The sequence below is a fragment of the Branchiostoma belcheri genome, unplaced genomic scaffold (genome assembly GCF_001625305.1).
Source record: "Branchiostoma belcheri isolate BF01 breed outbred unplaced genomic scaffold, Haploidv18h27 scaffold20, whole genome shotgun sequence".
Lineage (NCBI taxonomy): Eukaryota > Metazoa > Chordata > Leptocardii > Amphioxiformes > Branchiostomatidae > Branchiostoma > Branchiostoma belcheri.
In genome coordinates, this window is record NW_017803491.1 from 3,325,999 (window position 1) to 3,342,930 (window position 16,932).

General features: G+C 39.9%; 1 protein-coding gene across 1 annotated transcript in view; it reads left to right on the forward strand.

The window, feature by feature from the left end:
- Positions 1-16,184, forward strand: part of LOC109469101 — a 69,162-nt gene extending 52,978 nt beyond the window's left edge. The window contains exons 88-116 of the mRNA XM_019767484.1: positions 259-497; positions 885-1,116; positions 1,462-1,698; positions 2,158-2,292; positions 2,426-2,623; positions 2,855-3,106; positions 3,403-3,604; positions 3,980-4,146; positions 4,470-4,616; positions 4,772-4,900; positions 5,148-5,276; positions 5,456-5,578; positions 5,808-5,945; positions 6,180-6,425; positions 6,656-6,838; positions 7,043-7,429; positions 7,753-7,878; positions 8,072-8,197; positions 8,432-8,548; positions 8,881-8,967; positions 9,274-9,377; positions 9,649-9,707; positions 10,039-10,196; positions 10,647-10,803; positions 11,011-11,063; positions 11,573-11,696; positions 13,337-13,473; positions 13,893-14,137; positions 15,363-16,184. Of these exons, the coding sequence (XP_019623043.1) occupies positions 259-497; positions 885-1,116; positions 1,462-1,698; positions 2,158-2,292; positions 2,426-2,623; positions 2,855-3,106; positions 3,403-3,604; positions 3,980-4,146; positions 4,470-4,616; positions 4,772-4,900; positions 5,148-5,276; positions 5,456-5,578; positions 5,808-5,945; positions 6,180-6,425; positions 6,656-6,838; positions 7,043-7,429; positions 7,753-7,878; positions 8,072-8,197; positions 8,432-8,548; positions 8,881-8,967; positions 9,274-9,377; positions 9,649-9,707; positions 10,039-10,196; positions 10,647-10,803; positions 11,011-11,063; positions 11,573-11,696; positions 13,337-13,473; positions 13,893-14,137; positions 15,363-15,386 (4,661 nt within the window). The 3' untranslated portion in view covers positions 15,387-16,184. The remainder of the gene's footprint in view (positions 1-258; positions 498-884; positions 1,117-1,461; positions 1,699-2,157; positions 2,293-2,425; positions 2,624-2,854; positions 3,107-3,402; positions 3,605-3,979; positions 4,147-4,469; positions 4,617-4,771; positions 4,901-5,147; positions 5,277-5,455; positions 5,579-5,807; positions 5,946-6,179; positions 6,426-6,655; positions 6,839-7,042; positions 7,430-7,752; positions 7,879-8,071; positions 8,198-8,431; positions 8,549-8,880; positions 8,968-9,273; positions 9,378-9,648; positions 9,708-10,038; positions 10,197-10,646; positions 10,804-11,010; positions 11,064-11,572; positions 11,697-13,336; positions 13,474-13,892; positions 14,138-15,362) is intronic.
- Positions 16,185-16,932: the final 748 nt, after the last annotated feature.

Sequence of the window (16,932 nt, forward strand, 5' to 3'; positions counted from 1 at the left end):
GTGGTAAAGGTATTGCACTATTCTATTAGATTTTCTGAAATACACGTAGAAGTTTGTGCTATTACGTACTCTTTTTGCTTATATTGACTGTGTATCTCTTACTAAAGTTTGTCTTTCCAATCAGTATGCCGATATCCAGATATCGATCAATAATGATAATCATCACAACAATTATACAAAAATACCTATTCACTTGATATCACAAATATCGGATATATTTGTAAGCATTCCATGCCTCATTCTATGTCTGACTTGAAGGTATCCGCGGCAAGTGGTTCTTCCGTCTGGACGACCCAGCACAAGGAGATGTGAACTACGACCAGTTGTGCCTCGGGTGGGCCGATCTGCAGGATGAGGCCCTGTTAGTGAACTTCACCTCAGACAGCCAACCCTGCCCGTGTTCCTGGACACAGGCCGTACGGGACAGACGGTTCCGTATAAACTGGGACGACATGTGCGCAGAACTTCGCTGGACATCCCCGCTAGGAATAGGCCAGGTATGTGACGTGAAGTGCAAATTGTATCCCCCTCAACATTGAAAAAGTGAGCTAATTGGTGTTGAAATTCTTGTACGTTACAAGCTTACAGCAGGTAACGTTAAGCTAGCTACCATCATGTGTTACAGCTGCATTGTAGTTGATGCAAATTCCATCATCCTACGTCGAGGACGTTATGGATACATAGGATATTCTATTGACTCCATTATCTATCATACAATAAATTACTGTGTTGTATGATCAAGTAATTATAAGTAGCAAGTCTTCTTGGAGTTAAAAAAAATACATTTACGAACAACAGTACATAAAAACTAGATCTTAAGCCCCCATCTATAAGTTATGTTCCCTAAGTACAAGTGTTAACTAATTAAACGTTTCTTCTTGCAGAGATGTTGTTACAGCGACGTTGAGGATGATCCTGAAGGTTCGGGCGCTCTTCTGCTCGGCTTCCCCGGAGGAGGTTCCGTCATTCTGTACGACCCTAGAGTAGACGCCGAGCAGTACCAGTCGCAGGACCTCCTCCCCCGGACACACTGCTGCCTGCTGTCCCGGAACTGTGAACTGTTCTACCGATACCGCCCGTCAGACACCTGCGAAAGATACGACCCACCGAGATGGGGTTTGTCATATTTTCTATACTTCCATACATTCTGGACAATAAATGTTTGCAAACCAATTTCAGATGTTATGTTTTAATTATTTTTGATAGAAGAGGATAAATATTTTGAAGACTTGCTTTTCAAACAAATGTTAAGAAAAAATAAGGATAAGCGCTAGCTAGTGATTAATTCTAATATTAGTATTTCCAGTACATGGCAGGTAATTCTGTTTTGTTTTTGAATGCGACATATCCAGTCGGAAGATAGACAATTGTAGATGAAGCTTGACACACCCTTTGAGTTTGTGACATTGACTTGATTTTTATGTTTGAAATATGGGGAATTGCCTGTCTTCTCTCCCGAAGCTATTGCACTAGGAGACCCTCACCTGACCACCCTGGACGGCAAGAGCTACACGTTCAACGGGCTGGGCGAGTATCTGGTGCTCGATGTCCCAGACGCCATGCTGGTTGTACAGGGGCGAACCAGGAAAGCCGTCGATGTGAATGGCACGGAAACAAGGGCTACTATCTTCAGCGCGTTTGTAGCCAAGCAAGGCAACTCGTCAACCGTTCAAATAAATCTTAAGGACGATACATCAGGTGATTTTTTTGCCTTTCAAGCCTTTACTGTTGAAAGCTACAGAATAGACAAATTGAATGTAGGTATTGTTTTACCTTTCCACCTTTCCGTCTCTTTACTTACGTCCTTAATTATAAACAATCCCCACATTGAAAACTTCAGTGCTCCTCAGCGCCGTTGATGTAAAAAATGAGCCTATGATTAATAATACGATTTAACATGACTAGCTGATTTTTGCTATAATGAGAACAGTTAACAATAATTTTAGAAATAGAAGTCTACACCACCCGACCGATCTGACCAAAAATTGCAACTTTTAATTTAACCAACATCGTAGGCTCAAACCATCTGAATTGTGTTGTAATTTACAAAATATACAGCTGTCTTTAACATGTAATTATTTCAGCATTAAAAGAGAGACTATTATAAGTAATGTCATTTCTACTGAGCATAACATATTGTTGATCCAATACTTTCAGGAGTCGACGTTTACGTGGACCGTCAGATGTTCAGCGGTTTTGCGGATCTCGCGGCAGGCGACGCCGGCCAAGACTTTGACGACGTCACGGTGTCCAAAGGAACAAACGGATCCGCCATTGCCACGTTCTCCTCAGGTATAGGACCATTGATTATGGTACAAAATGGATAAACTTATGTGTTTAAGGGCAATAGTAGTGTTTGTATGTATGTGAAGTTTATGTGAGTGTTTTCATTAAAAAAAATGAGATATAACCTCGTATTTTCTAGGAATCGCCATCGAGGTTGCTGTAGACGTCGGAATAATGGCCATCACCGTGATGGCTCCTCCCAAGTTCAAGGGAAACACCAAGGGTCTTCTGGGACTATGGAATGATGACGTCACTGATGACTTCACTCGACCAGATGGAACCTCCATTTCAATCAACGCCTCCGACAGCGACATCTACTATTCCTTTGGTCAACTCTGTAAGTTCAAAGTATCATCCATATCAAACATTTCTGTAACTTATTTTAATAGAAAGAAATAGCCATCATTTCATTGCGTTTTTACAAAAAATGTGACGTTATGTCAAATCCATGGGTGTACTCGTAGTTAAAACTCGTACGTATTATCAAAATCTGTGTAGGTACAAACTAGGAGGACGTTTAGAAATTTAGAATTTCTGCATTTCTTGACCACCCTTTCTACATCTACAGGGAACGTTAGCGAAGCAGACTCCATCTTTTACTACGGAAGCCAGAGCTGGAGTGACTTTGCTAACTCAGACCCGGACTTCGTGCCGCTGCTGGAGGTACAGTTCGCCACAGAGGAACTGAAACAACAGGCTGAAGCGTTGTGCGGAGATAACAAGGAATGTCTGTTCGATACTGCCGCAACGAGCGATCTTCTGACAGGAGCTTCAACCGCCAATACAGAGTCAAGATTCGAGGAAGACACTTCGCTTATCGGTATTGTTATTTTTTTTTCGTATTTATTATTTGCGAGATAGACATTTATATGTACTGAAAACAGTGTACGATTAGTAACGTACTTTTCATAATAAATTTGATACTATTGATACTATTTGATACTGATTTGATCGATTTCACAAAACAAATTTTAACAAATTGCAATCCATGAACCATAGGTAGTAGGTTGTAATTGATAACGTCTAAAATGAACACAGTGACTAGTAAATTACGTATTTCTTTTATATGCCTTTTATCTTGTTCATAATAAAAATGGTTCTAAACACTCTTTCCAGCAAACTTCCCTCCTAACATCTTCGGTCCGACGGTCGTCAACGCCACGGTTGGGAAAGAAGTCAGCTTCGACTTGACTGCCACAGACATCAACAACGACACGGTTAGGTTCAGCGCACAGGGTCTCCCTGACAACGCTGTCTTCAATAATGCATCAGCCATGTTCATCTGGACACCGTCTCGAATCAACAGCTTAAACATGAGGTCAGTTAGGAAACAAACGTTTACTCTGTCAGCTAAAATACGTTTACGTTGCACCTGGATAGCTATTTCCTATATAATTTCCGAAAATAATTTCATCAGGTTGGTAGGACATTGGATATTGGGATTTTCTTATTCACAACCAGGTATTCATGCTTACGTTTCCATATCTATCAGACACATTACCCAGAGCTTCTTCTGCTGCTTCTATTTCGCCGCTATGTAGCCGATGTAGGTGGCGTATTCCGGCGAGAACACAATACCAAACGTACTAGCTAAAGATGTTTGTATCTCAACTGGTCCCGGTTCATCACTATGTGAAGTTTCCTAAGCAATAGTTCCCTTTCATGATGTTTATTCTTGCGGAATTTACATTAGTTTCACGGCAAGTGACGGCAAAGGCGGGACATCCATCCTGAGACCGACAGTCAACCTTTGCAAGTGTGAGAATAACGGGATATGCGACTTCGACAACATGGCGGACGACCAGAATGTTGACTCTTTACTCCGGGTCGTAGCCTGCCAGTGTGGCCAAGGACTGGAAGGTATTGTCTAAATATTTCCTTATCGACATTCTTTCGTTTAAAATAAAAATTGTTTTTGTTTCATTGATGACAAATTTAAAACAATGCAACGAAATCTGCAAAGTGTCTTACAGTTTTTTTTTTCTTATCTGAGAATCGATGATATATTTACACTCAACTGAGAGTAACTTGTAGTTTCTATGACATACATGTATGATAGATTTTAGGCAAACAAACAGTGACACAGCAGGCCATGTATGTTTAGATAGGTTAATAGGTCGCAATCTACCAAATATTGGCTTTGTAGAAACTGATTCCCACTTGTTGGTGAACTGATACTGCAGGTACGTTCTGTGAAGTTGACATTGATGGTTGTGAAGACGACCCTTGCTACATGGGAGTGAACTGCACGGACGTACCCGCTCCTGGTGTTGGCTATACCTGCAGCGCATGCCCAGACGGCATGGAGGGCGACGGCACCAAATGTCGTGGTAAGAAAATATGCTGGCAAATTTTTTTTTTTACTCCTTTGTTCTAAGAACGTCTTAAAATATCTTGAAATGGACCAACAGCATATTTTAAGAACTCAGCATGACAATGTACAATTAGTATTTTAACAAACTCTTACTATTCCTTTTTTATTCAGACATAGACGAATGTACAAACGGCACGCACCAATGCGGACCAAAGGCTCAGTGCAGGAACGAGATGATGAGCTACAGATGCGAATGTCCCTCTGGCTACAGACTCGATGACAACAAGAGGAATTGCTCAGGTTTGTGGTTTTTCATGCTACAATCCATTACTTCATTTATTCATTCAATACAATTCATTAGATGTTCAGCAATGCTGTACATTGATATTTGTCCACGTACTGCAAATTTTTGTTTCAGCTATGAACATTGTGCAATATTCATTCCACTATCACATAAGACGTCATTTAGATAACAGTGTATGTGATTCCATATATTAGATATATTTTGCAACGAGAGCAAGTAAAGACATGCCTGTTTTCTCCACAGACATTGACGAATGTGCCGATGGTGTGAGCGGATGTACGCAGCTCTGTAACAACACAGACGGGGGATTTCAGTGTGACTGTTACCAAGGATTCTTTCTGAATGCCACCAATAATGTCACATGTTATCAAGGTAAACAACGTTTGTTAGTAATCACATTATTTACTGGCTTAAAACTACTGTGTAATTCATTTCAACTCAATAGTGTTGTCGTCAGGAAGACGTTTGCATTACTGTTTGCTGAAGAAAATATTCGAGGGAAGTTTTATTTTTGTATTCCTCACATTTCTACATGTACATGTTCTTTTCAGACCAAGCGGCGAGGAATGTTTGCGCGGTGTCTGTTTGTGAGAACTGCCGAGCTGAGAATGACGTAGCAGTGTGCTTCTGTCCTTCTGGATACAAGCTTGCCACAGACAACACCACTTGTGAAGGTAAGAAGAAACAGGACGAACTGTTCCCTTTGTGCACTAACAGTACTTTTTTAATGTCAATGATGGTGAGTTCCTGATGAAATACCAGTTACCTATTCCATGACCCCTTGTCCTGAAAGTAATCATCCTATCCTGAATAATCATACCGATGTTTACCAATGATACGGTCTGTGAAGAGAGTCTGACATCGTGTCTAAATACGTTTCGTTTTATCTTTACTATTCAATAGACGTCGACGAATGTGCTCCTGGAAACGAAGAACTGAACCGATGTAGTCAGAAGAAGAACTGCCAGAACACAGTCGGTGGTCATACCTGCTCTTGTGACATCGGTTACCTGCTTGAGGATGATCTGAGGACTTGTACAAGTAAGTAAAACCTACACGTTGTTTCATTTTTGCTTTAATTACTTGGCATTGGTGTCTCCAAAATGAATGATTGCATAGTATTCTACTGTAAATGCTACAAATGATTTTCGACGAGGTGTCACTTTGCCACTCTTCATTTTCCCTCTCAATTCCATGATTGAATATGTAAAGCTTCATACCTGTAATTACTTTACACTGATTTACATTATTTTGTAATCTTCCGCGAACGTACAGTATGCCCAGAAGGGAAATACGGTGTGGGCTGTGCCGAAATCTGCGGTTGCAACCGTGGAGAGTGTAACGTGACGGTCGGCTGTGTGTGCCCTGCCGGCTGGAAGGGTGCCCAGTGCGAGGCGGATGTCAACGAATGCGACGATGGCGACATGTGTCGGTCCAACGAGACCTGTGTCAACAGGATTGGGTCGTACGAATGCGTGTGCAGCACTGGATTTGCCGTTGACGAAAGCGGTACCTGTCAAGGTATGAATGACACTGAACTATATAAAAATGCCACTCTTTTATAATTTTATAATTTTATGGCAATATATGTAAATTGAACACATTATTAAATCCTCTTTATCTACATCACTTAGTTCATTACCATTTCTCATTAAACAGAGCTCAAAGATTGCTGTATTTTGGCTACTGTGAAAGATTTAATTGATTTAATCAAAAGATTAAATTGTAAGTCACTTATACGTTCTCTACAGATGTAGATGAGTGTGTTGCCGGCCATAACTGCCATGTGCTTGCAAACTGCACCAACATCGTGGGTTCCTTCACCTGCACGTGTGCCCCAGGATACATCGGTGACGGTGTGACGTGTGAGCCTGCCACAACACCGGCTCCGTCAACCACGCCCACGCCATCCACATCCAGCCAATCCACATCAGGTACTACTTTCTTATTTATGTAAATCAGGCGTGTTGTACGTGTAAGAGCATGTACTCAGTACTTACTTGTTGAAGTCTAGTTAGATGTTCCTTTGTCTCGCTCGCGGTGCCATTAGCCATTCTAGGCGATCTGGGGCCAGTTCCTTCAGTACGGGTGTGTATGGAATGCGAAATGAGTATGTTTGCTTCTTTGTCACTTTGAAGCACCAGCATCTACACCAGCTGCACCAGCATCTACACCAACAGCATCTAGACCGACAGCAACAGCGTCTAGGCCAACAGCAACGGCGTCTAGACCAACAGCAACAACATCTAGGCCGACAGCAACAGCATCTAGACCAACAGCAACAGCATCTAGACCAACAGCAACAGCATCTACACCAACAGCAACAGCGTCTAGGCCGACAGCAACAGCATCTAGGCCGACAGCAACAGCATCCAGGCCGACAGCAACAACATCTAGGCCAACAGCAACAACATCTAGGCCAACAGCAACAGCATCTAGGCCAACAGCAACAGCATCTAGGCCTACAGCAACAGCATCTAGACCAACCGGGTCTCAACAAACACAGCAAACTACTCCAACACAAGGTGCCTTTGCTCTTAGTTTTACTATACCTTTTATATGTTAGTTAGTTCTACTTACTTTAAAAAGCTTTGTGTTTAAACAAAGTTCCCCTTTACTTGTAAATAACATTTAAGTAAGAAAGAAAACAAGCAACGACTCCGTCAGAACCGACGGAACGACAATCAAGTCCAGGTCTTTGGGACATTGTTTTTCTTCTTCATTTTGCTATTTGAGGGCGGGGAGGTGTAGTCATTCTTGTTTTTATTACAATTTGAGTAATCGAAGTTCAGCGCCCAAACTTAAACACCCAATCCGTTTTGATTGATACAATTGTTTGAATCAACAGCACAACCTGCTGGATCTTCGACAGCACAGCAAACTATCACTACTCCACTTCGGGGCAGCACAACAGCCAAAACATCTAAAACACCGACTGTCAGTCAGTCAATCTCAACAGCACAATCAACTCCAGGTCTTTGGAGAGAACTTTTTTTTCTGCTTTATTTGGTTTTTATTTTATGTTTATTTTGTTTTTATTTGATGTTTATACTACGTCTTATATCTTTATCTTGTTCCTGTTTCTCCGTGTTCTAATTTACGTTTCCAAGTTCAGTATACTGAAATATTTGTTGGTTGACACAATTTATCATTTTTTGCATCAACAGCACAATCAGTTGCATCTTCAAGGGCACAGCAAACTGTCACTGCTCCAGTTCGGAGTAGCACAGCAGCTCAAACATCTAGAACACCTACTGTCAGTCAGTCAATGTCAACACCACAGCCAACTCCAGGTCTTTGGAGCGAACTTTTTTGTTTTGTTTTTCTGCTTTATTTTACTTTTATTTTATGTTTATTTTGTTTCTATTTTATGTTTATGTTGTTTTTATCTTATGTTTAGTTTGTTCTTATGTTATGTTTATTTTTCTTCTACGTTTTGCGCATTCAAAGTTCACTACCCAAACTTGAGAATAACAACCCAATACTTTCTGAATGACAAACAACATATTATTTGTTTGGATCAACAGCACAAGCTTCTACGGCACGGCAAACTGTCACTACTCCGGTTCGGGACAGCACAACAGCTCAAACATCTAAACAACCGACTGTCAGTCAGTCAATATCTACACCACAGTCAACTCCAGGTCTTAAAGAGAATACCGTTTTTGGTTCTGGTTTATTCTTATTCTATACCACAGCCTTCCTGCATTTTCATATTAACCTTCCCAACATCATGTATTCGACACTTTCTCATCACAATTCACCATTTCTAGACATCAGCACACAATCTTAAATGAGACAGTGACTCTGCGTAAGTTTTTTTTTCCATTGCAAGGACTTAAGACACAAAATAACAGACCATTGCCAACCATGCTGATAATGTCTACATACGTTTCATACTCGCCACAGTGTTTATATATTCTACTTCCGCAAAAAGAACAAAACATCTGATATGCATTACATCTTGTCATTACAGAGTCTCAAACTGCAGCAGCATCGTCGACACCCTCTTCACAACCTACCACAGCTCCTGCTCAGACGACACCCGATCCAGCTTCTACAGGTAGATTGAACATATCAGATTCTTTCTCTGAATGATTCCAATCTTTGAAAGCAATTTGCACAGACATGTGTTCATCTATTAGAGTGTTCATCTATCTTCATGTCAACGAATTGACCAATGATCTTGTTGCTAAACTTGAGCTTCAAATAGCATTAGACCACACTGAGCCATATCCCAGAAAGTACCTAGAAATCCACTATACGCAAAATATCCGCCATGCGATAAATGAATCTGAAATGCCTATATTGTATAACAAGAGCTAAAAAAAATAGCAAGCGTGTTAACTAAAATCTTCTTCACCTGCAGTTGTTGTTCCAACGGAGGTCACGCTGGTTCGGAACTTCACAGAGGAGCTGAAGAATAGAACGCATCCAGCGTTCATAGACTTGGAAAACAAAGTCAAACTTGAGGTATGGATATCATTGTCAACATCAAGTACATTCAAGACTCGTTTGGGCACCACAGAACGACTATCCATACAAGACCGATACATGTCATGTCCATGCACAAACACTTAAGCTTGCTCCTAGGTCCATAAGTAAACATAACTGCGTTTATATATTATTTTATATGGAAGTGTATATCTTACAAAACATGTTGATATGTTGATATTTTTTTGTTTCCTGTTGACTTATCATATTCTTATAACATTGAATATATTTTTTTGTGTTTTTTTTTAAGGTGGGCAAGGCATACGAGAACAACCCGAACTTCCAAAGTGTCATAGTCAAAGGCTTCCGGTAGGTGAAAATATATCATTTTTTTTTGCTTCTGAGTTTGAAAAAGCATCATCAAATCAAATTATACCATCTATCTGATTCAGAAATAAAGTGTTGGTGCAAGACTTGGAACTGAGAAACGTCCTTTCTTCAACGTAATGTGATGCACAGAGAAGTGACTGGAGAAAAGGACATTTTTGTTATGCGTAATTCATTAGTCGTAATATTTACATCATCACCATCAATACATACAAAATAGAAAAAAGCAAAGTAGGTTTCATTCATGTTCAACCTTTCACATTTTACTGAATTTGACTAAAGTGATATTAAACATGTCTTAAATAACTCAAAGTGTGGGAAGCGTCATCGCCAGTTTCGACACGGTCTTCAAGAAAGGCCAAACGGTTCAAGACCCCGTGGAGGCAGTGGCACTTCTCAAGCAGTACATCGACAACAACGGGGGAAAGCTGGGGGATCTGCCCACTACTCAAGTTTCCTACGCTCCACCGGGTAATTCTAGTTCTTCTTACCTATTCATTTTTACAGCATGGCTATACAATGTACACGTACATGCCTGTTCTTTTAGAAAAATGTGATTTTTTAAAGCTAAATCTCGAAAATTCATAAAAGCAAGCATTATTTTTGGGCTTGAATTGTCAAAACAATACTCCTATCTCAGAACGTTGCTGGATAACATGTGACAACAAAAACAAGAGTTAAAAGATATCATACCTCCGTGAAATACTTAGAGTTCCTCATATGTCTTGTTTCATCATTGTAGTTCATAAAATATGCAAATGCGGTTTATGCTAGCGTTACAAGTGCATATAATTGCGGAAACACAGACAAGAGAACTTATAGACACACCGAAAACAATACGTCCTTATACGGCCGGAGATAATAACTAACGCCGGCCAGGAGTGTATTTATATGAAGAAAAAAACATTCACACTTTTTCAGGTACGACTTCTGTGCCGATCACTGACTGTGAGTGTGCCGTTGAAGTCAACTGTGTCAGCTACGGTGGAAAGTGCCTGGCGTTCTGCAGCCCTAACCCAGAGTACTGCCTGAACGGTGGAACATGCATGGACTCTAACACTGAAACACTCACCTGCCAGTACGTTTTTCATACATATTCAGTACTTGCATTGTAGCTTCTGAAATAACTGAAATAAGTATTAATCAATAATACATAAGTATTTATCAATAGTCCAGCTATTTTCATGCTTTATATAGAATTGGTATGCCATGGCTAATGTGACATATGCATTAATTACTTTCCTAAATAGGGCTCTCTATATAACATATTTTTGCCGTTGTACAGGTGTACATCCAGTTTCACCACGACCTACAGTGGTGATAGATGCGAGAGTAGAGGTAAGAAGAAAATAATGCCTGAAAGTTTTTCTTTTACTTCGAGCTTTGACCATTCCTGCCTAAAGTTGGTTGACATTTTCAGTTCAGACAGTCCTTGTATTTATAAAAAAAAACGTGTCAAAATACATGACAATATCCATACGCATACCTAGATATTTTAACCTTTGTCACTGTAATATAAATATCATACACATGGCCTTTCATGTTAATTGGTAGTGATGTGATAGCAGATTTAGCATTTTGTCGTCAACAGATGGCTAACAACTGTTTTTAAGACACTCATCTTATGTAAACCAGTGACTTTATTACTCCTTTTTTATTTTAATGTATAATGTTATACATGTAGTTTGCTTTATATGTAGTCGACTGTCTAATAAAATAGTATGTTCATTGTCCGTACTCTATGGGTGTAATCCTGAAATACAAAGATTCATTCATTCTCTAGCTCTTTATGACTATGTGTGGATAATTCATCTCCGTAATAACCGTAATAAACCTGATCTATCCAGGTACAGGTAACGTTGTTTACGCGGCAGTCGGGGCCGTCGCCGCCTTCCTCCTGCTTCTCATCCTCATCATTGCCGCCACAAAGAACTGCTGGAAGAGAAAGAGCCAGCCACTCTCGGATGACTCGTAAGACATGCAGCTATTTCTATGTACCAATAACGTAAAGACTCGTTTACATGTGGTCTGAGTCTATCTGTCCTTTTCGATAATGAATGCATTGAAGATACACTAGTACGGTACGTAGTGACTACGGACAACATGCTCTTAGAGAATCGTGGCGTCGGTGGCACAACGGTTAGTAATTAGATCGTTGGACTCGGAACCAATCACACTCACCGTGTGATCGACACTCACCGTGGCCCGACGTTGTCCCCTTGGGAAAAGCACTGTACATGACTTCCCTCCCTGTACGGTGGAGTGACGCTCACCGAGCGGCACAGCCTCTTCGGCTAATCTGTCTAATTGTGTGCCAAAAGCATACTATGGATTTGGTGCGACAATGTGTCAACATCAGTACATTTGCAACTTAGAGCCGTTATTTTCTTTTAGAGAATCACTTCCTTTTGACTTCACTCTCCATCCATCCTTCAAGTAATGTGGAATGGCAGTGGTTATCACCGTGAGTAGCCACCATCGGATAGCTAGCTATCAATAACTAAGATGCACGGTGGTAAAATCTGGGCTGAAAAGTTCCCACATGTCATAGATACCGAACTGTGTTCGATTGTGTTCGATCTGGGGAATTCGAATCGAACCCGCGTTCTATTTCGGGGTCACCTGCGGTCATTTACTATAAAGCGGCAAAACAAGCCTTTCTACCTCCGTGCATTGCAACAGATAAAAAACAACACTTTTCTATAGATACAAACAGTTTCCTGGACAGTACATGTCCGCTATTATTTTTGGTGGGTATGTAACATGTAGCGAAGCTACTGTCGTATCCTTGAGTGACCTTGAATACTGTAATGATTCTTTACACCAGTATGAATAACACAATGCACACTTTCTGGCGATATGACATGTCTCCAAAACTCGTTCAAACCTGGAAACATGGAGAGTCAAACATACCCCATTTACGACTCAAAATGACTGTAACGGTTGTCCCGAAAATCGTGTTTTAGGGATTTTTGAACAATGGCCTCAATTTTGAATTATGGGTAATTTAGTGAGAAGAATGTCAAAAAATGCCATTTTTTCACCAAAATGTCGACAAAAACTAGACTTAAAATCAGAAATTTAAAAATCCCTAAAACACGATTTTTTGTCTTATTCCTAGTCTGCGAAAAATATAAAAATCGGGGATCTGGGGTAATATACGTAGCCAGGTTTGAACGATATTTGCCTAAAAACGTGACATGACATGTGCTCGGAAACCCGAAAATAATCGTCTCTCTGAGCGAAATTTTAAAAAATCGTTGATTTAACATAAAAAGCTAACATTTAGAGGATGTTAAGACGATAATTTTATTTTAATTTGACGAAATTTACCCCTAAATATTATTTGTGTATTTTCAAATATTTTACGGGTAGTCCAAAACAGGCCAAAATAGCGTCTTGTAACCCGATACCTTTTAGAACGCGCATAGCAATGGGAAAGAATGCCGTAGTGACAGACCGCCGTGATGTTACGTTTGATTTTCTATTGTCCAAACTCAGATTTCAATTGTATGCTATATGTATGCGATACTGTAAAAGGAATATGTCTGGGTTACATGACTTGGTGTTGGAAAAGTCAATAACATGAACCCTTCTCATGGTTTCTGCAGATTGTACGCCAACCGTCGTGCCATGAACTACGCCCCAGCCGGGTTAGAACGTGGTCTGAGAAGCACCAGTGCCGCCAAGTACAGACCGTCAGTCTACGAGTCAGGTCAAGGCGCTACTGTGGTGTACGACTTTTCTGGTGGGGGATACATGGATTTGATATTTTATGATACAGCGAAGTATCATGCACGCTAGTCTATAGAATGCACACAATATATGATCTCCTTCGGTCAACATTGACCATGGCAAAATCATAAAACACAATATAGTATACACAAGATATGCACAGCTTTATGATGACATCTGTCGACAATCTGCTGACATCTGTCGACAATGCAAGCCACTGCTTTTCAATCTCATAAAAAAATTGTCCATTTCTTGCTCATCATAGAAAACATTGGGCTCTTTTGGGGGGTCAACAGATGCATTTTACTGTATCGGTTTTGTCGTCTTCAAATTCAAAAGATTCCTGTAATCAGATCATACCTATTCTAATATTGTTGACTCAACGGTTCTGAGCATTTGGAAGTTACTATTTGCTTTGAATGTGTACCACAGGGAAAGGTAAGGCAGCTGGATACCAGTACAACAACGTGGTCTATGACAACGTGCGGGCCGCTCCTCAGGTGCAGAGCAGGCCTGACGAGGGAGCACACGTCTACCACAACCCGATACACCAGGAGGAGCACCCGTACCAGTCGCTGGTCCGACCTCACGACAGGGGGTACCAGCAGCCAACAACAACCACTTTCACTGGGCAGCAGAAGATCAACAACCTGCAACGGAATGTCCACGTTAACCAGGTAAGGCCATAGGTGTTATCTCAGCGACTGGTTCTTTTATTCTCTACTCTAACAATTGGTATTATATTTTCTAACAGAATCGTAACTATAAAATGCTGGCAGACAAGCCAACTCAGCCCTAAACTTTTAACATGATAACCTTGATAATACGTGAATAAGGTATTTTGTATTTTCCGTCTTTGTCACAACTGTATACGATAAGTAATGATTGATTGTACGATTTCTGACACATTAGAGCTATTTACGTTCCATTACTTCACATGCTGCTGGAAAAAGATTTCACTTTTTTGTTTCAGTTTCATATATCAGCCCTAATTCAATTAACTATCTTATTCCTAAGGAATGTTATGTAGATTATTTGTCCGCGAACAGTAACGCATTGCAAATAGGACTTAAGAGAGGAAAGCCAACAAGCTAGAGGTTATGATCACTGTCAGCCAAGTAAAACTACACATGCTAAAACATCCTACCCCCATCAAAATCATTGTGCCACACACGGGTCATCAATGCATAATAACAACAGCATAAGAAACATGACTGCAATGAATACGAGTATGAGTACAATCATACGTACCTCAACATCTGTCAAACTGACGAACAGACTGAAGCAAAACCAGTTAACTAAAATGTAACTCAAATAACAATCAGCGACAATGACTAAATGAGCATTTAACAACCGCTCACAGTTGTACTAACGTTATGATAACAGCGAAAATTCCAAACTAACATTGCATGGTTCCTTTTTTTTCAACTAATAAAACGCCTTCGTTTACTACCTCCAGTTCCAGATACCTAGGGCAAAGTCGCCATACCGGCCAGCGACAAGTTACTCAACAAACTTTCAGGTGTCAGTCTTTCTCTACCACTAAATCCACTCAAAAACTAATACTTTCTTGTCTTCTAACAACCTTGATCAACTGTCTCAAGCTATAATTAGAGTTAATTCTTTTTAAAACTTTTCACAACTTTTGCTGTGCAGTGTAAACTAATGCTCTGGGATATAAAGGCAATGTTTAATGGTGGTTCGAAGTTGCTTCCTTGCAGGAGACTACTAAGACAATAGACATGCTAATGATATGCTAATGATATTAGACTACTAGACTGTAGACTAACTGTTGGTGTGTATGTAATAATACTGACATAGCTTAGATGCTGTGCTTAGATTACCCAAGCTAACACTATTTTCTAGCTTCATGAAATTTACAGAATACTCTTTATATTTCAGACTGCTGACGATTCCCGCTTGTAGACCAATGGGACGCTGCAGTGGATTCGATATCGACCACAATCGTTTGAAATTTAAGGAGTTACGTTTACATATATTTTGCATATATCCGGAAACAAACAATACTTTGTGTACAACATATATTTACTAATAGTTTCTCGTTGCTAGACGGAATATTAGATGGTGATACTAGTGCCTTAAGGTTATTCATGAGTGGGTTATATTACAGTTGAATTACATTACGACTAAGATAAAATCTTCTATAATTATGTTTTCCTTTATTTGTGGTGTTTACTAAAAATACGTCTGAAGAAGACAAGTTTACCATATTTTCAAATGAGATTATATATATAGTAGTGATTTAAAAGCTTTACGATCAAATCGCCTCTTTAACAACAATAGCACTAAATACACGTACCGACACAACATATCAAATGTCAAGAAGTACTGCGCAATTGTATATCTTTGATATCCAAAATAAGATATGGTGACTATAACATATTTTAATGATAAGACTGTAAAATTTCTAACGCATATATCTACATATACATATACATTTTTCACAGATATACGTGTACATATTGAGAGAGGGTGAAAGATAAGAGATTGGGGAACAGAAATGTTTATGATGGGGACATATATAGAAGACTTATTTTCTATACATCTATATGGTGTTCTAGCGTGTCTGCAGTGCCACTTGTAGCAAATTACAAACGTACAAAATTTTCAAAATATATAGTCAAGATATATAACACTGTGCAGGGAAACGCATCCTTCTGTCAGGCAAAGTGTCAATCATGTACCGATATCAACAACTATGCAAGGGTCTGCTGTATTTCGAAATAAAACAACTTGTTAAAATACATTCTACGGATGTCCTGTATACGCCATTCTTTGATAAAAGGAGTATTATGATACGTATAAAGGGTGTGATACGGCAAAAGAAAAATGTCCATGATGTAATAGCTTGGATTGTTGCAATGTTGTCCTATCACATCCATGCTTTACTTCAATTGAGGATGGCAAAAGAAGATTCTATCTCTAAGCTGCAGTACCACGTCTGGTCGCCATACAGGGATTTAACAAAATCTATTTCATAGGGCACACCCTGTATATAATGAAGGTATGAATGAATGAATGAAGACCTTTATTGTACACATATACCCGCTGGGTTAAGTACAGGTCACAACAAATGAAAATGCAAAAAAAAAATCATCATAGCTAAATGTTGGCTTGACCAAGGAGCTTTATCAGATGAAAGCTCATTGTTTTGACCAAATAATAGAAACATTATCAGTATAATGGAGTTGTGAAAAGTTATTAGGAAGTGGGGGGGGGGGAGGAACAAAGGTCATGTCGTCAGCTGCCCCCCTTCCCACCATTCCCCGCCTGCCATCCCGTTCCCGGGGTAATGTTACACCTAGCGGCATCTCGTACACCGTTTTACCATTACGGACTGTCAGAGTAATCCAGATCTATTGCACTTGCCGGCTTCCGCTATAGAAATCCTACCTTTTGTCACCCCCACAGGTCCCCACAAAGAGATGTTTGTTTGCCCACCTGTTGAAAC